General features: G+C 37.3%; 1 protein-coding gene across 1 annotated transcript; it reads left to right on the top strand.

Annotated features, from left to right (window-relative positions):
* The first annotated feature begins 228 nt into the window (after positions 1-228).
* DNA2 (DNA replication helicase/nuclease 2) lies at positions 229-20,376 on the top strand. The gene is made up of 20 exons (XM_054382712.1): positions 229-425; positions 1,442-1,625; positions 3,086-3,231; positions 4,483-4,608; positions 5,449-5,668; positions 6,200-6,317; positions 6,617-6,782; positions 7,884-8,078; positions 9,028-9,258; positions 9,700-9,816; positions 9,933-10,042; positions 11,011-11,120; positions 12,064-12,288; positions 13,922-14,115; positions 14,210-14,299; positions 14,391-14,583; positions 18,489-18,578; positions 19,256-19,438; positions 19,567-19,713; positions 20,320-20,376. The coding sequence occupies exons 1-20, from the start codon at positions 229-231 to the stop codon at positions 20,374-20,376; spliced, it is 3,099 nt and encodes a 1,032-aa protein (XP_054238687.1).
* The last annotated feature ends 2,170 nt before the right edge of the window (positions 20,377-22,546 follow it).

Below are 22,546 nucleotides of genomic sequence, written 5' to 3'. Positions count from 1 at the left end.
CCCTTTATGTTTTAAATGCCCAAATGCTTGTTTTTTATCCCCATCATCTAAAAAGGCATTACCAAATATAAGATTTCCTACAGTCTACCTGGGTAGAACTGAAAAACAACTCTAAAGGTATATAAAAAATGAAGAGGGGTAAAGCTGGATTTACACTTGAATCTTTCCCTATCCTTGTATATATGGGTTGGCCGTTCTCTTTTCAGATACTGAGGTGTCTTTGCACTAATGAATTGTTACTTCAGTTTTCAGAAGAAAGGGACTGACTCCCCTGACACAATACTTAGGAATGGGTTGAACAACAGATACTGTGTGTTGGAAGTCAACATGATACAGAGAAATGGAAGTGACCCTGAGAAACACTTGACAATTACAGCATCTCAGTCCCTGGAAGACACAGAACTGTGCATTCTTAGGAATGGCTGGTAATCCATACAGAAATGTAGATGTCTGAAAAGAGGGTGAAATATTGGATTATTAATTCAATTTTCTTGGTGTTACCTTTGACATGAGTTTTAATTTATCAAAAATGATAGCATGTCCTGAAGCGACATTTATTTAATGTAATATGAGTATATTAGCGTAAAGGCTATTCACCCTGGGAGAACTCATGTTCTATAACTTGTGTTGAGTGGGTATTGCTACCTTAAAGTTTTAGTTTGTACTAACAAACTTCAATAAGCTCTAAGCAGGCCATTTTAAGTGTTGTCTTGCAACAGTTAGAAGTGTTCTTCTAAATTATGTGCCCTCATACATAAAAATGTACAAAGCTATGTCTGTAAAATGTGGGGTTTTATACAGTCTGTTAAAGTTGCCTTAGTTTGAGCTCTACTGCAAGAGATTTTCAAGGATAGGGTTGTAATTCTAGGTGTTTGTACATTGCATGGCTTATTACAGAAAAAAAGACTAGCTTAGTCTTTTGAAACACATGGGTGTGCATGTGCTGTTTGGAACTGCTTCATTTTCTGTTGAAGCCTGAAAGATAGGAGAAAAGTGTAAGGCTCCCATTTCTTGAAGGAAAATATGTTAAAGGCCTTGAACTTTGAAATTTCTAAATCAGTTGAAGTATTTTACTGAGCTTCTGAAACAACAAGAATTGCAAAGTAAAAAGTTAAATCTCATGTAATGAAAAAGCAGTATGCCAATATAAAACATAAGGATGCTGAAATGGCTTAGTTCACAGCTCTAGAATGGCTTGAAGCCAGGAGGATTTTCCTACATTCAGGCTGTCCTGATGCATGGCCCAGTACTCAAAATTATCAATGCTTTCTCAGCAAAAATTCCTTTTTTTACTTTAAGATTTTGTTAAAGTTAATTTCTTTAAAAAGAATCACAATTACCTCCTGTTTCCAAGTACGTCAGTTCTGATGTATTATAAATGGTACATTAATATATGATGTTCCTGGCCTGCAAATGGTTGTTCAAATGTGTTGCATTGCAGGGAGTCTGTTCCAGTTCTTCCAGGAGATATCATTCATTTAGAAGGGGAGTGTAGCTCTGGTACCTGGGTCATAAATGAACAGTCTGGCTACTTGGTCCTTTACCCAGATTTGCTGCTTTCTGGCACTACAATATCAAATAGTATCCGATGTGTGAGAAGAGCAGTGCTGAGTGAAAAGTTTAGGGTAAGTGTTAATTCCAGAACATCGAGTATGTTAATGAGTTACTGTTCCATCGAGAATGGTGGGTTAGCTCAATATAAAAAATGTTATTATTAGCTATTCATAATGTTTGCAGCATAGAGTAATTTAGAATGAAAACTCTCTGGTTCAACTTAGAACCATGGAATTGTTTTGGTTGCAAGAAACCTTTAGAATTGTCAGGTCCAACAATTAACCCCAGCTCTGCCAAGTCTACCACTAAATCACGCCCCTCAACACTACATCTCCAAGTCTTTTAGGTCCCTCCAGGGTTGGTAATTCCACCACCTCCCTGGGCAACCTCTTCCAGGACTTGATAACCTTTTTGGTGAAGAAGTTGTTCTTTTGTGTCCAACCTAAGCCTACTCTGGGGCAATTTGAGGTCGTTTGCTCTTATCCTATCATTTGTTACTTGGGAGAAGAGACCCACTCTCACCTTTGCTCCAACCTCCTTTCAGGAAGTTGTAGAGAAACCAGAAGGTCTCTCCTCAGCCTTGTTTTCTCCAGGCTAAACAACTCCAGTTTCCTCAGATGCTCCTGCTTGTGTTTTTTGAGAATTGCAGCTGAGATAATCCTGTATTCTTAATACAGGTAATTGGACAAAGAAATGGTCATTCCACTTTAAATTCTGGCAACTGTTTTAATAATCTCTTGCCACGTTTTGTGTGGATATGAATACTTTGTGAGGGATGGGGCTATTTTTCACCATATGAAAACATAACTGCAGTTGACCAAGTTAAAAGCCCCTGAAAACATTGGCCGATTCAGCTCAGAACTGGTGTAGACTAACTCTGGAATCTGAATCCAGCTGCTGGAGTTTGCGATGAGGAAAAGTTTGTTGTGGTAGTGTCCTTGCTGATAAACGGATGGTAGAGAAACAACAGCTGCCATCTTCAGCTGAGGAAAACTTGTGGACATGGTAGGAATATAAATCCAAATGTAAATAGGTCTGTGATTGAAGCAAGAAATTTAATACAGGAGATTAAGACTGTGAAGTAGTGTGAGCCCTTCATTAGAGGAGCACTACCCTCTGTGACCATTCAGCCAATTCCTTATCCACTGATACTTGGAATAATCTTGTGTGAATTGATAACTGCGTCATGGAAAAGAAAAAAGTAATAATAACTTTTACATTAGGAAATACTGCTATTAATACTGCCCGTAGGCAAAACTTGCTCAAAATGGATTTTAATCTGTACGTTTTTCTTGCCTGTCAACCATGCAGGGGTTGTAACATTAAAATTGAGAGATAAAGCAATAGGAGAGACCCATTTACATCTGTCTAACTGTCAGGTTTGAATAGGTATTAGTGAGGTGAAACCTCTAATGATCCATCATATAGTCCATCATATGCAGGAAATAAAAACCATAACTTCACAGAAAAGTTGGCATGAAGTGGGCATAAATATTTATGTATTATATGTGTTTTCTAACATCTGTTGCAGGGCTCAGAGTTTGGTTCACGCCAAACACTCATTGGTACAATTCTTCATGAAATTTTCCAGCAATCAGTAACTAATAACTTGGCACAAGAAAAAGTTGAAGTACTAGCAAATAAAATAGTGTATGGACAGAAGTATCTCAAAGAAATGTAAGTGTTTGTCTATTATGCTTGGAAGACTTGGTAGGAACACTTGAACTAGCAGATAAAGTTGTACTTGAAAAATTGCAGCACTAATATGGGAGATTCCTGCCAAATGACCTTGCTTAATGATATTTGGGTATCTTTTACTGATCTGAACTATGTTTCTGGAGTAACTGTGTGGAGTTTTTTTTGTTTCTTTTTTTTTTTTTCAGTCCAAGCAGATTGGAATGTTTGTGGCTGTAACATTAGATTTTTCAGGCACTTTCCAAAGCTGAGTTAAATGTTGTAACCACAATTAATTTTGATCTTTAGGAGATGAACAAGAATCTTGTGACTGACCAAGGAAGGAGGTGTCTGATATTTTCATATACTTTAATATGGTTACTTAATGGCTCAACTGTCAGAGGACCTTTAACTTATTTTCTCTGCAAAGTTAATAGAAATGCTAGTCAATAATCTTTGTATTTCTATCATAAAATGGCAAGATGAATGTCTGGCAGTTATAATATTTTACTGTATGCCTGATTAAATCTAATTCAATCATGTAAAAGATTACTCTGTCTAGAGTATTATAAAATATATGTTGGGAAATGGCAGTGTTAGTTCCAAAGGAGTTGGAACATTGTAACAAGATTTATTACTCTATTGCTGTAGAATAATTACATTATTTCTAGTGAATGTCAGCACCAATTTATCTAATGCCCCGTGATCAGGTTCTGTGTAATGACACTTCTGCTTTCTTAGATATTTGTAACTGTAGCAGCTGCAGAGGATCGTAATTCCTGTCCCATTAAAATAGCCTGCAACCTGTCAAAGTGTACATGAAGAAGCAGTGAATCAGTGTATTGAAATAAAAGCAAATGGTATTTTAAAATATTTTTTGACTGTTTTCAATTTTGCATAAAGCATAGGAACAGATGTTTTTAAATGCAATAGTTTGGTGTTCCTTTCTTGCAATTGAACTACTAGTTTTGTTTCATTGCATCTACCATGCTGATGCTTTCATTGTGCTTCACCTGTCATTTCAAAAGTTGCATCAGAAATGAGCTTAGTGTCATTTTGTCTTTTGTAATAGATGTTCAGTTATAATTTTAAGGATTGAGTCGAACTCTTAGTGAATCTCTCATTATCAACAATTTATAGATATTTATAAAAAACTTGGCAGTTACATCTGTTATGTTGCTACTTGAGGCAAAATGTTGCTAGTGCAGCAAATGTAACTTTTCTGTCTCCATGTGCATGGCTTTATTTTTTTAGGTATCATTTAAATCTGAAACAAACAGAAATAATGCAGGAGGTGCAAGAATATTTGCCATCGTTTTTTAAATGGGTAGAAGACTTCATGCACAATCCAGATAACCAAACCAAAATGCAACTAAAACTGTAAGAACCCAGAAGTCTAAGTTAAAACTGTTTTGTGTCAGATCTTGTTCAGTTTACTTCTCATTTTTAGAACAACATTTTTAATGCAAATCTTCTCAATGATATGGAGCTAATTAATGGCCTTGCTGCCAAAATAGCTTACCTTAACACTTCATGTTTAGCTGCTGTTGTGAGTAGTGGGGAGGATGTTAAGACTGAGGGTGAAGTGACATAAATAGCTTATTGGTCTTAAAATCCTTGTAAACAGTGTGGTGCGAAGTAGAAATTTTAGTAATTAGAAAAGCAAGCATACTAAGTCTACTGACTAAGCTAGAAGACACTGTAAATATGTGCAAGATTACAGATCAGAATGTGAAGCTGTAGTAATCAAATGTAATTCTTCACTAACATAAGAGTTTTATCAGTGAAACAGGGATTTTATTCTTCTGCCATGGAGCTGCTCTTGACTGTCACTTTTTGCTGTTAGTTATAATATCTATAGGGTATTAAAGTGCCAATGAAATGGCAGGTCTGAGTAAAATCTGTATGCTGCTTTCCAGTGTTATATCAGTAAACTTTTTGAAGAAACAAATTGGTTTAGAATGTGATTAGTCAGAGAAGGTCAAAAAATATTAAAAAGTTTAAAAAAAAAATTTAACTTTGAAGTGTAGGTGAATAGCAAAACTGTATGCCAATAGATAATAGAAATAATTTTCTGACATGATTCTTCCTCTGTTAATGGGAAGATGTACTTTACTTAGTGCTTAATGAGTGCCTATAATGCAAAAAAAAAAAAGGCAACAAATTTTAATATGAAGAATTAAGGAAAATTGTTAACTTCTGACTTAATTTTCTTCCTAGGCCAAGTGATGGAAAAAGAGAAGATTGTTCTTCCAAGATAGAGTTTGTAGATATCTTGGATGTTGAAGAGAATATCTGGTCTCCCAGGTTTGGGCTGAAGGGGAAGGTTGATGTTACAGCCAGGGTAAAAATCCACCGCCAGACTGGAGTACAGTCTAGGATAATGCCCTTAGAGCTCAAGTCTGGCAAGGAATCTAACTCCATAGAGCACAGAAGTCAGGTATGGAACCCAAGTGTCAGTTTTCACAATCAGTGGTTATTTATACTTAATTTACTAGATGAGCTATTTTGTCTGATGAATGTGAAACCTTTTGTATGTGGTATGCTCTGGATTTATGCTGATACTGGCATTCCCAAAGCTACTGATATAAAATACAAGTGAACTGAAGAGTGAGAAAGAGATGCATTTACCACTTTCAAACATGTTTAGAGTTGTTATATTGGAATATCTGTTCTTTAGTCTCTTCTTACTACACTGAAGTATTAGGATGAGGCAGACTGCTTTAGGAATTAGTGTTGGACATCTGTCCAGAGACGGCCTGATCTGGAGCGAGTAGTCTTGCTATAAGCTTTTGTTAAGGAGGATGCCCCTTAATGGCAATCCTTGGTTAGGTATTTACTATTCGTGGCCTCTAGACTACTTGTGATAGTAATGGCTGCTTAACCATGTAAATGATGGAAAAACTAAATACAGCTTCTAGTGTATTTTGGTTTTAATGCATTGTAATAAGTTTATCTACAATGTTTGCAGGTTATTCTGTACACATTGTTGAATTTAGAACGAAGAGTAGATCCTGAAGCTGGATTTCTTCTTTATCTTAAAACTGGTACTATGTACCCTGTTTCTGGAGCTCGCATGGACCGAAGAGGTGAAGTTGATTCCCTTCCCCAGAAACCATAATTATCATAATTAAAATGAAATATTTTAGCAATAGCATAAGGTATGCTTACATGAACATACCTGTATTCAGACATGTATCATGTTACAATGTTACGAATTACAATAAGCTTATTTTATAAACTTAGTTTTTATTAATACTCCACTCGGACTTTGCTATATGAATTCTCACTTCTTAATTGACTACAGAATTGATGGGTAGTTACTTTTGAGTTAGAAGTTATTACAAATGAAGCCCAAAATGTCATCTTCTTTTTTTTTTTTTGACAGAATTAATGAAGCTAAGAAACCACGTGGCCTTCTACTTAATGCATAGTACATATAAAGCTGCTGTGGGAAGACAGCATTTGCAGCTTGCTGCTTTGCCCCCTGTAGTTGATGACAATCAAGCCTGTAAATTTTGTTCCCAAATGCACAATTGCTTTCTTTACAGCAGGTAAACAAAAGTTTGATTTGTGTTTTTAAATAATCTTGAATAATTGTAGCTTTTGGTACTGTGATTTCATTTTTATTTCTTATTTCTGTTCGAGGACTCTTGCACCCTTGTGAGTTACAGACAATGTATTTGCTCAGGTACGCTATCTGCAAGACAAGATCTGAGATAAAACTCAACAAAATACTTGCTGATTATATCAGATTTCTGTTATGTCTAAGTTAATAGTAATTACAACTTGTCAAAGTGATATTCTTGCAACTCTTAAAAAATGGCAGCCTTCTGAGGCTGCATTATGGCTGGACAGCTCTTCCACTTTCATACTGTTTCCTTGTGGAGTATCATACAAATAATGGTACATTGGTATTACTCTGCTGAGGTGTTACTGCATCCCAAAGTTAGTGAACCATTTTAAACTTGTAAGTTTTACTCTATTGTTGCACAAAAACCAATCAGAATTGTATACTGAAGAGATCAAATAAAATATGTTAGAACAGGAGAGATTTGGGGTGATCTCATGTGAATATAATGCCCAATTGTCATAAAAATTATAGTGGTAAAAGTGTATATTGGGGAAGTAGCTTTGTGGGCACACATTACGTTTATGTAAACTAGTTTTTGTGAAAAATTACTTCTAATATTCAGTTGTCGCATCATCAGGATTATTGCTAACTGGGTAGCCATTAACTTCTGAACTAAGTTTTTTCTTTGGTTACATTTTGCATATGTGATTAGGTATAATGTCTTGATATTTGGCTTTGAGTTAAATTAATTTGATATCTGCTTGTCTAGTAACTAAAGTCTCAATATAGCATTCCTGTGTTACAAAAAGAGGAGTAAAAGATTGGTTATCTAAATGTGTACAGTGCAGTCTTGGAAATGTATTTAATTTGGCTTATTGTCCTTAATTCAAAATCATAGAGATGATGTGAAGTTATTAGTACGAGATGGTTCTTATGAAAAAAGGATATGGATTCAACTTTGTCAGTGATGATAGATTAATCTGTCTGGTATGTTACAGTATATATTTGGCATTATATATATAGTGATTTGCAAGAAAAAAGACACAAGTTAAATCTTTTCTATGCTTGCCTCTGCTCCTAGAGCTGTAGAACAAAAGATGGATAGTGTGTCTTTTCCTCCTGGTATGGTACCTATTATTGAAAGAGAAACCCAGCACCTGAAACCCTCCCACTTAGAGTATTTCAGCCTGTGGTATCTAATGTTAACCTTGGAGCTGCAAAGTGAAGAGTATAAAAAGGGATATAAAAATATATGGATGCTACCTTCTGTGGAAAGGTAAGAAGTACTTTCTCCCCTGGTATAAATAGTGCTCCCTTCAGTAACTGAAAATGAAGCACGAGTGAAACGTGTTTTCACTACAAGGAAAACTAGTTATTTTCTGCTTCTTGTAGAAATAGCTGAATATGCTACTTGCATAGGCAGGGTTTTTTTGGTGAGATGTGACCTGATGAACACAATAGCCTAATAGATTTGTTGGGTTTGTGTTGGCAATAGGATGTTGAGGTTTTTTTTGTTGTTAAGTCACACACAGGAAGGAGCAAAGTGGAGTCTCAGTTTTCGGGAGCAAAAGTGGTGTACTTCTGTTTTGTTCATGTTGCTGGCACCAGAGGCTGGGTACTGATTGTGAGTTGGGCTCACTGTGCTGCCTTCCCGAGGATTTGCTTGACAGTGATGTGGTTTTTGGACCATATTCCTAGATGTAGCTAAGAATGGCTAAGGGCTATTGTTGGCTGAAGTAGCATGTTGTTAGATCTCACCTAGTCCAGCAGCTGTGTGAAAAGTAAATGGCACTTTGTAGGCCCGTTTCAAGGCAGCTGCAGATGTGAGATGTTGCTGAGTTATTTTAAGTGGAACAGGCAACATCTTAGTGAAGTGAATCTATATGTTTCAGTATTTGTTTTTTAACAGAAAATTATAGATGACTTCAGCCTACGTATTAGAGTCTGTTCTTAGAACAAGTACCATGCTTGCACTACTTTTACAGTCCTTTTCTGGTCAAAATGGCTTTTGTAAAGTGACTGTTCAATCTTCCTCATTCTCCTTGTGTGTGGCTTGTACCCTTTTTTGTTGTTTTGGGGATATTTGTTGTTTTGTCCTTTGTATTTCCGTTTTGGGGAGTATGTGTTGGATTTTTTAAAGTCCTTTCACTTGTGTATGTTTTAAATATTTCTCTTACTGAGAGGATATTAATATTAAAGTGTATTTATTTTTCTAATGTCTTCAGAGAGATGGCTGGAGATTGTGTTGGAAACATGATCAGAGTTGATGAAGTGCGGGAAATTTCCGAGGGACAGTATCTACATATTTTCCAACGCAGAAATGGTGCCATACCTGGAACAAACCTATTGGTTGGTGATCGAGTGATTGTGAGTGGAGAGGAAAATGGTTTACTTGGTTTGGCTACTGGCTATGTTAGAGGAGTCAGTGTGACAGAAGTCTCCTGTTTGTTGGGCAGGTAATAGAGCAGAAACAAAAATATTTGTCTGAAGACACTATGATCTGGTCTTCAGTACTTCTTGGTGTCCAAAAAGTGCTAACGTGTTCTCTCTCTTCTCTCTGGGCTTGGGGAAGTATCTTTCAGCCATTAAAAGTGTCCGTACTTGATCAGTGCATGTAACTGTTTTTTGAACTAAGTTCTCTGGATAAAAGCATGCTTGCGAATGCCATCAGCTTGCATCTCCTTCAGATCAGAAATGCATAGATACTTTGAATAAAATAATGACTTTCAGTATTCAGACTATATTGGTTTATTTCAGTTGTTTTACTTGCATAGGTAATAGCTGTTGCTTCACTCTGGGACCTCTGGAAGATATCACTTAACACTTATTAATAAGTCTTTAATCATTATACTGCTTGTAAACAGAATGATTTTGTCCATGTTACTGTTATCCTTCAGGAATCTGTCAAAGCTCCCCAAGAACACTGTATTTAGGTTGGATCACGAAGAAGGAGGTTTTGGCATTGGAGTCCCTTTTGAAAACCTTTCTAAATTGATGAAAAATTCCCCAGTCAGGTATGAAAAATCCAACTAATTTCACAAATTTAGTGTTTTCAGATAAAGTTTCTCAGCTGGTAGCTCTTCTCGGGTTTTTTCTGGGTTTTGATTTTTTTTTTTTTTTAAATCCACAGTGAAAGGCTCCGCAACTTGATAATTGATTTTGAAAAACCACGTTTTATTCAGCATTTAAGCTCTGTCCTTCCTCCAGAAGCAAAGGAAACTGTTGCAAATATTTTAAAAGGTACAAAGTCTTTCCCCAAAATCATCTGCTTGAGAGTATGTCTATGTCCAAAGTATTAGCACACGAAATACAAGGTTTCTTTTCCCCTGCTTTGGGGTCCAGTGATAAGTTTTTCTGCTTAAAAATGAAAATCAGTTTCCTGGCTTGCATGTCTTCCTGTGACTATATTAGTTTTAAACTAGTTGGAAGACCTGACCAGATGTTTGTTTTGCTTTTAAATTTTTTTTTTTTAATAATCTTACTTCTGCTGAAACTGCAAGCTGCAGCAACTAAAGAGTGCAAACCTTGAGGGAGTAGGAAGAGATGAGCTTTGCTGTAAGCATTGACTTGTATAATTGCCCTTGATGACTTGGCTGCTCTCTAGTGTGTGATGCCTTTTTTTTTTATCTTTTTTGAAAAACAAGTTTGTTTAGGCATGTGGCAGTGTCTTGTATTTGAGAATTTGTTGTTCTCTAATAGTTGTCTGTGAAAACGGAAATTTAAACTCTCTTGGAGCAAATAGAACTTTTCATAAAAATTCAGTCTGAAGACTTTTTTGTTTGAGCTTTGCCTAGGCCAAATAGCTGCAACCTGCTGCTTATTGACATCTGGCTGAGGAACAACAGCTCTGGTATAATGTTTACAAGCAAACAAGATGATGATGCATGTACAACTGATTTTCCCTTACTGTGAGCCATATGTTTAATGATATAATGTGGAGGTGATCATTTAGGATATTAGAAACAAAAAAAGTCACAAAAAGTTTAAGAATAAAAATATCTTCTGGGATTTATTTCTAGGACTCTAGTGCAGACCCAGTACTGTGTCGTGTGTATTATGTTTAATACTGTTACTTCATTAGAACCTATGGACTTTGTTTAATTCTTTAAGGACTTTGGAGGAGGAAGCTGTAATTTTGTTTTATTAACTAGCAATTATTACAATGGTTATGAAGAGTAAGTATTTAATTTTGATTTTTCTTCTTAAAGGTCTAAATAAACCTCAGAAACAAGCCATGAAACAAGTGCTGCTTTCAAGAGACTACACACTTATTGTGGGTATGCCTGGAACAGGAAAAACAACTACAATATGTGCTCTAGTAAGATCATGAACTGTGATGTTTAAATTGTTCTGGTGAGATTTAGAGGATAGTGTTAAACAAGTTATGCAACATGAATTGTCATGACTTGGTCTACTGTTATCTGCATAATTTCAAAGGAGAAAATGCATGTCTTTGTACTTAAAAGCATTATATTTGGTGGAACTAAAGACGTATTTTGTGGAGTAGGATTTTCTTTTGCTTGGGTAGGAAGGGAGGAGATCAAAATGTGATATTTAATTACTTCTGTGATACTTCAGTGATAATATTGCCCCCAAGTGTCAGCACATCCTCAAATCTTAAGTTACAGCTCAAACAAAGGGACTCCTTGGGGAAGTCAGTAACTTGTCCACTGTAAACTGTATAAATGCATGGTGCTGAAACTGTGCACAGCCTGCTAATTATCTTCTGTAGCTGATGGTCGTTTCCCCAGGAAGAGACTGTAGGGAGCATACTGGATTCAGACTGTGGGCCAAGATGAGTTTTTCTTGAAATAGCAGTGTCATCTTGCCTCCAGTTGTCATCTGCTCATAGGAAAAGAGGAGGCTGGAACATCAGCAGCTGCTGCTATTATCAGACCAGTGTGTTCTACTGAATATGTTGTAGCTAATTTGTCATGGAGAGCAGTTTGTGGGAGTGACCTGCATGACTTGTTCTTACAGTGGGGATCTTTAGGGTGCAGTTCCTTCTCAGTGCAGTTTGAGTGTGCATGAGTGTCTCTAGCTCATGCCGCTTGTATGTGTGGTAAGCCTGTTTATGAAAGCCATCAAGTCTACAGCCCATGTTGCTTTGACAATGGCTAATTGGCAGATCTGCTAGAAAGACTGAAATGAAGTCATACTTATTATTGGCTTCCTCCAAAACTTCTTGTCTACCCAGTCAAACATGGGATTGCTGATTCTTGAATACGATCTAACAACTACTTTTCTTTGCCACTCATTAGGTGAGAATTCTTTCTGCTTGTGGCTTCAGCGTACTTCTGACAAGTTTTACGCACACCGCTGTGGACAATATCCTGCTAAAGCTAGCCAAATTCAAAGTTGGTTTCTTGCGCTTGGGGCGAGCTCAGAAGGTTCATCCAGACATACAGAAATATACAGAGGAAGAAATTTGCAGGTCCAAATCAATTAAATGTGTAACAGACTTGGAAGAGGTCTATAACAGTCAGGTAAGAAAAGTGGGTTTTGCTAGCCCTGCAAATTTGTTAAGGCTAATTACATTAGTGTTCTGGTAGGTTTGGATGCTGCTGAAAAGGAGCCCATCCCAAGGGTACATCTTACTGCTGCAGGAAATCTGAGCTGAAAAAGATACTCAATCTCTACATGGCTATAATTTTGTGATAGGAAATAATGACTGAAATTAACAGTCTGAAAGTTGAAAAGTATTGTTTATGTCCATGTAACTTTAAGTGATAAATTCTGAAGACTTCAGTGTTTTTATCCCAGCTCTTGTGTGGGATGGTGATGATTAACTTCTGCAATGTCCTCTACCTTTCTTCATATCTTTCTGCTGTTTGTCCTGTTTCTCCTCCCACATGTGCTGGTGGTGCCATCTGCGCAGTCAGCAGATGGGGGAAGATGAAGTGGTGTTCTGTGGAGCTGACCTGGCCAAACACTGATTTTTTATTTTTTTTTTTGATGGAAAGATTAGTGACACCTGTATGACTATTAATGCACATTGTAATGGGAGCTGGGTGAACTGATTCAGTGGCAGCTCTATGTTACATTTGTTAAAAGAATGAAGCCTCAGGGTAGCTAGAGTTAACTTTCCAAAGGCTGCTGTTTAATTTTTTGTTGACAGGCATTGCAGGGGACGAGTCATAAAGGAAATCACTGAACATTTCGTATTTTAGTCATTGTAGTGAAAGCACAGTTGTGGGAAGGACTCTGTTGCTGCTGCTCTTTTATCTTTGTGATGGTTTAAGGCTATGCCTTTAATTTCTTTTCACAGAGTTCAAGCAGAAAAGTAAAAAAATGTAACTAAATCATGATTGGGTGTAAAAAAAAAAAAAAAAAAAAGATTATTCTAAACACTTCCATTGGGGAGATAGAGATGTTTAAGAGTCAGTACTCAAAGTCAGTCTGTCTGGTGTTTCTCTGCTGGGCAGTCTGCGTTTCTCTTCTGGCTTTGCTTTGAAGATAACATACTGGCATGCTGACCTTGAAAAGCTAAGTTCTAACAATCTCTCTGCTTCTGGTTTTTCTTCCTTCTGCCACAGGGGAGTCTGGGGGAGGGGGCAGCTTTCCTGGCTTTGGCCAGGAGGGTTTTGTGCTTTTCTGTAATTGGACATATTTGTAAATACTGTATATTTTGTATATATTCATTGCATTTCATTGTAGACTATAGTTTTTGCCTGTAAATACAGCTACATTTGCTTCCCAACTGAGCTAGTCTAGTGTTGTTAATGTGGGAGGGAAATTTCAGCCCACCACATTACAACAATCTTCTCTTTGGAATTCTGAAAAAAAAAAAAACACCCCAAGAGGCATAATTTTCTACAGTAGTAATTTTAGCATGCTCCATGAATTCTATATGCGTAGATCCTGAGGCCACTCTAAACATGTAGCCAGGTACAAGTTTACTACACTCCTCTCTAAAGCTGGTTTTTGTTTTGTCACTTGTAACCAATGCAAGAACCTGTGAGGCCAATATGTTTGTAAGGTGTGTTTGTCTGATTTCAAGGACTAATGCTTTGATTTCTTTAGCTTTATTTGAGGTATTTTTTTTCTTTTAACCTGGAAAATGTAGTGCTAAGGGGTGTCAGATGTATCCATATCCTTAAAGTGTGTCTCAATTTTCAGCCAGTGGTAGCAGCATCTTGCATGGGAGTAAATCACCCCATCTTTGATCGGAAGCAATTTGATTTCTGTATAGTTGATGAAGCTTCCCAGATAAGCCAGCTCACCTGCCTGGGCCCACTATTCTGCTCCAAAAGGTTTGTGCTGGTAGGAGATCACCAGCAGCTGCCTCCACTTGTACTGAATGCAGAAGCAAGGTAAGATAAAATGCTGCTGGACAGTTGTTAGTAATGTGAATTCTGGGAAGGCTCTTGCAGTGTTTTGACAGATGTTATTTCTCTCTTCTAACAGAGATCTTGGCATGAGTGAAAGTTTATTTAAAAGGCTGGAAAAAAACCAAAATGCTGTTGTCCAATTAACTGTGCAGTACAGAATGAATAGGTATTTTAAACTTTTATTTATTACACAGGAATATAATGTGAGATGGAAACTGTGAGGTTTAATGCCTTTTCTTGTTTCTTTAAATCTTTAGTAAAATTATGTCACTGAGTAACATGTTAGTATATGAAGGCAAACTGGAATGTGGCTCAGAGAAGGTGTCAAATGCCACTGTTAACCTGTCCAACATAAAAAACCTAAAACTTGAGCTTGCAGATGTTTCGAAAACCTGGTTGAAAGAAGTACTTGATCCAGACACACCTGTCTGCTTTCTGAACACAGAGAAGGTAAGGTTCATTGTGTTCTCCTTTCAAAATAGTGTTTTTGAATGCTAATGCTCAATGTAGTCAACACATTGAACTTCATACAGCTTAGCTAGGGTTAAATACGTAATTTTAAAAACTGGATTTCTAATTACATGTGAAATGTACAACATGCAAAAATGTGTATATAGCTGATGAATTGGGGTAGTACAACTACTGCTGGAAACAGCACATCTAAGGAGCAGCTGAAAGTTTCAGTTCGGAATACTTCAGAACACAGTAAATGTGCTATAAGCTTTGTTCTCATGTACATAGAGTGGCTCAAAGTCTGCAGCTACGCTGGCTTCCTATCAAAACTCCTAGGTATTGTGTTAGAAAAAAAAAAAGGGATGAAAAAAATTCCATCCCCAAAACCCGCACCAAACACAAAGCCAGTACATTTTTTTTTTGTCTTTGATTTTTATAGCCTTTTTTCCCCTGTGTACTGTTGTTCCTTCAGCTTTTCTTAGTTACACTATGAATGTATTTGTGAGGAGATACAATAGGGAAGGAAGGTGAGTAAAAAATACCATATTATCATGGAGCTTGCGTTTATTATGCTTACTTCTCAAAACAAGGAAAAAGCCTCTATTGTTTTCTGATTTAATAACATGAAATGTTTACGACAGTAGTTGGAAATCTCTTTGTTTTTTGCCACACGCTGTGTCTGCAGTTTCTCCAACAGGATATGAAAACATATATCCTTGACTTAGTATCAGTCTTCTGAGGATTTCTAGGCCAAAGGTGGTTTTGTGGGGTTGGGTTTTTTTTTGTGCACTATCTGGAACTAATAATACAAACTTCCAATTCTATTTATCATAAGCATGACCTAGGTTTTAGATCCTTTTTTCCCTGGAGTAATCATTGTATAGGTTTTGACCATGTTAATGCTAGCGTGGATAGAAAGCAAGTGTTTGGTAAAACAGTTCTTGAAGAAAACTTGAGCACACACAAGTTTGGAGATGGCATGATGTTTTAAGCACTGTGAATTTAAAATTAAACCAAAATAACAAACAGCTGTAACAGTGTAGATCTTAATTCAGTTTTGATAGGACAAGTCATAACAACAGTTAGGCTGAGTGCATGAATGGCAGGGTGAAAAAAGTTAGCTTGCAGAAAGTACTGATCCATGTACCTTTTGAGACAGGCAATGTCAAAACTGCTGTTTTGGAAAAGGTATTGGAGTCTTCTAATATGAAGGAAAATATCTTTTGCTTCTTTAATCTGCACAACATACTGAAAACATGCTAAGTCATGGAAAAGAAGCTTGGAGGATGTGTTGCAAAAAAATACAGTTCTGGGTGGAGCTTGTAGTGCACTACTTAAGCAACAATACAGACTGGGGGGGTTGTGTGGTTGGAATCTTAAAATAAACCTGGGGGTGCAGTAACTTACTATTAATATATGTGTTGCCTCGAAGACCACTATATAGAGTTGCAGTAGTGTCACCTGTGGGTTTGTCCATCTCTGTTAGAGGATTCCTTTTTTTTTCAGTTGCAGTGCTTTAGTGCTCTAGGCATTGAACATAGATTGCACTTAATCTCAATGAGTCAGCTGAATTCTTGGACTTGCCAAGCTTTTGCTGCATCTTGTATACTACTCAGATTCTGTGTGTGGTGATACTGCTGTAGCGAGCAGATACAACCCACCATTCATACAAATACTGTGTATTACTTTACCTGCATGGTCAGTGTTATAGTAAGAAATTCAGCCACTCAGGTGATAGTAGATAGGATGGTTCTTTGGACAAGTAAAACTCGTAATAGGCTTCTGAGAGAGTTGCTTTAAGTCAAACTATATCACCTCCCATATTAAGGGGTAAAGATGTCATAAAAAATTAGAAAGAAAACTGAACAAAGTGGCCTCTAAGAAAACAAAATGTATGTCACTAATAACAAGAGGCAAATAGTGGAATGGATTAAGTAATAAGTGGTAGTAAATGGTGTTCAGAGCTGGAAAGCAGAGGCTGATTTAGTGTATGCTCAGTTTTAGACTTTTTTAAATCAAGAGGTTTGTTACTTAACCCCAGATAGTTAGCTCAATGCTAGTTTACAAGAAGGACATCAGGGACACATCCATTGCTAGTGATACTACTTAAACTTTATAGAAGCCAAGAGCTGAACTAAGAGAAAAAATATACAGCTGTGATGCTGAAATAACTGAAGTTCACAGGATCACAGGATGTTAGGGGTTGGAAAGGACCTCTGGAAATCGAGTCCAACCCCCTTGCCAGAGGAGGACCATAGAATCTAGTACAGGTCACACAGGAATGCATCCAGAAAAGGATGCATTGAAAGTCTCCAGAAAAGGAGACTCCACAACCTCTCCGGGGAGCCTGTTTCAGTGCTCTGTGACCCTCACAGTGAAGAAGTTCCTCCTCACGTTGGTCTCACCAAGGCAGAGTAGAGGAGGAGGAGAAACCTCCCTTGATCTGTTGGACACACTCCTCTTCATGCACCTCAGGATACCCTTAGCCCTCCTGGCCACAAGGCCACATTGCTGACCCATGGATAACTTGTTATCTACCAGGACTCCCGGATCCTTCTCCATGGGGCTGCTCTCTAGCAGATCACCTCCTAAACTGTACTAGTGCAGTTTATTGTTTCTTCCCAGATGCAGGACTCTGTACTTATCCTTGTTGAACCTCATTAGGTTTCTCTCTGCCCAGCTCTCCAGTCTGTCCAGGTCTCGCTGAATGACCACACAGCCTTCAGGTGTTTCAGCCAAGCCTCCTGGTTTGGTATAGTCAACAAACTTGCTGAGCAAACAGTGTCCCCTCATTAATGTCATTGGTGATGATGTTGAACAGGACTGGACCCAGCACTGATCCCTAGGGGACTCCACTAGCTCCAGCTGGACTTGGCACCATTGACCACCGCTCTTTGGAGTCTATATTGTAACCAGTTCCTAATCCATCTCACTGTTTGTTCTTCTATCCCACACTTCCTGAGCTTACTTGGAAGGGTGTTACGGGAGACAGTGTCAGAAGCCTTACTAAGATCAAGGTAGACTACATCCACTGATCTCCCTGCATCTACCCATTCAGTTACAACATCATAGAAGGCTCAGATTAGTCAAGCATGATTTCCCCTTGGTAAATCCATGCTGACTACTCCTGATCATCATCTTCTCTCCCAAGTACCTAGAGCTGACTTCCAGAATGAGCCACTGCATCATTTTCCAGGGATGGAGGGGAGTCTCACTGGCCTGTCATTTCCTGGAACCTCTTTCTTACCCTTTTTTGAAGACTGGAGTGACATTGGCTTTCTTCCAATCCTCGGGCACCCCACCTGTCTGCCAAGTTTGCATTCTAAGCTAGTTTTCTGTCTTTCTGGGCTCATTCATACATGGTGTGGGGAAAGTTAAGAAATAGTAAATTCAGTGAATAAATAAAAAAACATTTGGAAGTTCAATTTTATACTGCTGTTTTGGATAGCTCTTCATGTATTTTTAAATGTAGGCTTTCAAGCATTTAAGGAATAAAAACTCTGGGAAATGGGGAAATTCACTGAAAAGATCATTGTTGTGGAAAGCCTTAAAACAGAAGTTCCATATCAAATGTAGTTTGCTCTTTTACCTTGTCAGGCTGGGCAGGGAAATGCCCACTTGTTTTATATGATACATTTTGTGTGAACTGTGAAGTTGTATGGAAGCCTTCTTAAGGTGATTTGCAAATATCAGAAATGTGTTTCAGCAGATTATTTCAACTTGTTTTGCAAATGCAGTGTTCTGAAGTTACAGTATAGGTTCTTATAGTCTGTAAAATTTAGCATTTAGTTTTATTTAAAATGTTACTATAAAAACACAGATGATAGAATGAGTTAGGAGTGAGAATGTAGCATGCCAGTGTAGACAGCAAGAGTTATTATTTTCTGTTTGTATCTTTGAAGGTCCCAGCACCAGAACATGCAGAAAAAGGTGGTGTAAGTAACGTAACAGAAGCTAAACTAGTACTCTTCCTCACATCCTTATTTATTAAGGTATCTTTTATTTTATTATATTGTTGGAGGGACAGGCTTATTATTAATAATTTTTATAGTTATAATAATGGTGACTATATGTACTCTATATGTATCTGTTCTTTGAGGGATAAAATAAACATTGGCTACATGTAAATGACAGAAAATTAAGAAGGTGGTAAATGGAATTTAGATCTAGAAAGCAGAGGCTAATTTAGCGTATGCTCAGATTTTAGACTGGTTTCACATAAAGATGTTTGTTATTTCACCCCAGATGAGTGAGCAGCTTGAAGTCTACATTCAGTTCCCTGTCTCTTGCCTGGTTGTATTTGAGATGCAAAAATATGTGGGTGCCATATTCTTCTAAGAGACGAAGACTTTCTTGTGAGGGAGGGAGAGGATTTGCTGTTCTTCCTTATTTCATCAAGTCAGCTTCAGGAGCAGTACAGACTAGGAGTTCTGAATGTTCACCTCAGAGGAAGAAAAGCAGAGGATTTCAAGCATGTATGTCTTTGTGCTAGATTAGGACAAAGCTTGGGAGCTTGCAGTAACAAATATTTTCTATGTTCTTTAGTTAATACCAGTTATTAACAGACCTATTGAAAGTTGAGTGTGAATCCTTGAGGGTCTTCTGGCAGTAATGAGTATCCCAAACAATTGTAGTGACCACTTTTTTTTCTTGTTTCTTCTTCCTTCAGGCTGGCTGTAAGCCTTCAGACATTGGCATTATATCACCATACAGACATCAATTAAAAACAATCACTGATTTGATGGCAAAATTGAAGGAGAGCAGAGTGGAAGTCAACACAGTAGACAAATACCAAGGGAGAGACAAAAGTATCATAATTGTATCTTTTGTTAGAAACAGCAATGATGAAAATGTAAGTTGGCCATATTAACTTTCAGTCAATTTTAATAGTTAAACCCTTCATTTTCAAAATGTGTCTATCTACAGTAAGTTCTGAAGGCTAGGTAGGAAAAAGAAAAGCAAATTATGCTTATTTTTCAGCTTGGTGTCCTCCTGAAGGATTGGCGACGCCTTAATGTTGCTATCACAAGAGCCAAGCACAAACTCATCATGCTGGGCTGTGTTCCCTCCCTCTGCCGCTATCCTCCTTTGGAGAAGCTGCTCTGCCACTTGCAGTCTGAGGCAATGATATCCTTTTTCTCTGTACTGTTGTGACAGGAGAAAGATGAACTAGAGATTTGAGATCAGGATGGGAAGATCTGAAATTATTTAGGTTACTCTTGTGATGCACTAATTTGCAACACAGTACAGAATGTGCCAGTTAAGTAAGCCAAAAATACCGTTGTGATCAAGCTAATGGATGTATCTAGAACCTTCCATTCTTCAAAAGTGGAAATAAGTCCATGCTGATTTGCAATTCAAGTTTGACATAATTAATTTTGAGGCCTGAGTTTTTACATTGTTAATGTTTTTTGCGTTTTTTGTATCATCCTAGTTTCTTGGCATCTGTCAGTGTGTTTTCCTCAGTATCACATGCATCTAAACATGCCTGGTGAGAGAACAGCTCATGAATACCGTTGCTAGAACAGAAAGTGGTTTAACTTTCAGATTTGTTAACTTTTTTCCTTCTCTCTGGAACTGTACTGAGTTTGTTCTATCCACAGCAGCTTTCATCTCCCGTTTGAATAGGAAAGACCTTGTTAGCTTGTTTCCTTGCAGGTACCAATAGCTATCCAAATAGGTTCTGTTTTTGTGAAAGTATGATGTTACCAAAATGTTTCCTTAACTTTCTACATCTTCAATCTTCCAGCAGGGGCTCATGAAAGTATCCACAAGTGTAACATTTTATGATTGTGGAGATGGAGAGTTTTACAGGCATTTCTGTACTTCCTTTTGATGCTGCTGAATGTAAATAACTGGTTAGTGGGGTAAGAGTGCTGATATGTGCTGTTCAATATGAATAAAGCCAATACAGAAATCACATGCGATTATTTTAAAGGTTTCCCTTCAGTAAAATAAAAACTCTCAGTTCTGTCTTTAAGCTGGTTCTTTTGATACTGGTCTACTTCTAACAAACCAGAAACATGAAGCTCTCTGTTCCTTCAGATACTGGATAGCTACTTCTGTATTTACTTTTAACTCCATAAATGATTATCAGCATAAGTAAGTAGGGAAACAGTGGAGGAAGAGTGGGCAGTAAACCAGTGCTCCATTGAGACATAGTTTTCTGGCCTCAGTTTGGTTTTAAAGACTTAAAAATGTAGTTTACATAAACCAATTCAATTTATTAGAATTCCTAAATAAGATGCTGTGTTGTACTGTTTGGAAAAAAAAAAAAAAAAAAAACAGGAAAAATGTCTGTCTTCAAATTCTCACATTTCTCTTTAAAGTGTGCTTCTGTTTTTTTAAACACTGAAGTCTTTTATATTTCTGTACATAATGTAAATAATTTCTCACAGGAAGATCCCTGGATGATTTTTCTAATCCCTTGATTTTTTGCAAATATCAGGGAGAAATACGATGCTGAGTCACTTAATTCCCTTTTATAAATTAACCTATTTAGCAGATAAATCTGAAGTGAAATGCTGCTCAATTGAAGATCACAGTACAACTCTGATTTCAGTTTGCCTGACCTGTAGTCTTGTCTTAAAAACAAATCCAAACCCCAAAATTCCCAAGAAACAAAACTAGAGATGCAGCTTGTTGACTAAGAAGTTTACATGCCTGGTTTCTATCATTTTAAAGATAGCATCTGTACAATACAAAATACCAAATCATCCTTTACTTGACAGATATGGTTTAGTTTCATTGTACTACCTCATACTATATTATGGAGAAGCTTCTTTCCAAGCTCGTTGGTAGAAACAGCAATGTTTTGATTCTTCAGAACCATATTTTTTTTCTCTTGGATTGATGTAAAATTGTGTGCACATAATTACAGAGGAACTCCTAGCTGTTACATGTGGGCATTTTCACTCTTTAAAACTGCTCCTGAACTTCTGTGATGTTTGGAATAATAAAGATTTGGTTTTGTTTCTGTTGTTGATAATTTGCTTTATATAATACAGATATTTTTAAGAGAGCAAAAACTATTCATATAGGTGACAGGATATGTTTTTTTTTTTTTTTTTTTCAGGTCAAAATACATGCTGCTGCTTCAACAGTATATGTGCTCTGGTTCTTTCTAAAGATCAGAAGCATTAGGGTAAACATTCATTACAGTGACTTTAGAATAACACATCCTTGTATAGAGAAGTTTTTCATGTTTTGGATCTATGTGTACGAAAGCCTTAACCTTTAGCTTATCTCTTTTCTTGCACCAAAGTATGCTTTTCTAGGATGGGATTCACATGCTATTAAAAAGCTAATAACTAAATTGAAGATATTGCCACTCCTCCTGAGAGCTGCATGAGGAACAGGCACAAGAAGAATCCCACATATCTATATCTGTTTCTAAAATATGTCTTTCTTGTGCATGGTAAAAATCAGATTAAACAGTGTTTTGGACTGGTAGTCTCAATGAAAACTGAGGTGTGAGTCTCTAAAATGCTCACAGAGCCTAATGCATACATGTATCACAAAGGGGTATTTTGTAAAATGAAGAGTCATTTAGCTGCTTTTATAACGGCTTGCTCATGCAGAAACAGTCACTGGTCTGGCCCTACCTTCGCCAGCAGGTGTTGGCAGGCTAGCAGGAGCAGAGCCTGAATCAAGACTGTTTAAAGGCAGAGGTTCTTTTTTTTTTTTTTTTAAAGGTGGGGATCGTGGATGTAAGAAGCATTCCTGTCCTCAGGGGCTGTGTTCTGCCTGTCCTTGCCAGACCATGATGACCTTTTTCTCTGTAATCTTTGGAACGGGGTGGGGTGAAGCACATCCATGTTCCACAGCTTGCAGCTTAGCATGTTCTGGGAAGGGGGGAGAAAGAGTTTGATTTAGAATAATTAAGAAGATCAAATTCTAGGGTTTAGGGTGCTGCAAGCTTAACCTGAGAGCTCTTTGTGGCAGAAATGCTGGTGTAAAG

Source organism: Indicator indicator, chromosome 7, assembly GCF_027791375.1.
Source record: "Indicator indicator isolate 239-I01 chromosome 7, UM_Iind_1.1, whole genome shotgun sequence".
Classification (NCBI taxonomy): Eukaryota; Metazoa; Chordata; class Aves; order Piciformes; family Indicatoridae; genus Indicator; species Indicator indicator.
This window is presented reverse-complemented; position numbering and strand designations above follow the sequence as displayed.

What these genes read in the sequence shown, in the direction of transcription:
- DNA2 (XM_054382712.1), top strand. Translation starts at nt 229, where the DNA reads ATGAATTGTTACTTCAGTTTTCAGAAGAAAGGGACTGACTCCCCTGAC. An exon ending in AGCTCGCATGGACCGAAGAG is followed by an intron (nt 6,318 to 6,616) that starts GTGAAGTTGATT and finishes TTTTTTTGACAG; the next exon opens with AATTAATGAAGCTAAGAAAC. An exon ending in ATGCTACCTTCTGTGGAAAG is followed by an intron (nt 8,079 to 9,027) that starts GTAAGAAGTACT and finishes TAATGTCTTCAG; the next exon opens with AGAGATGGCTGGAGATTGTG.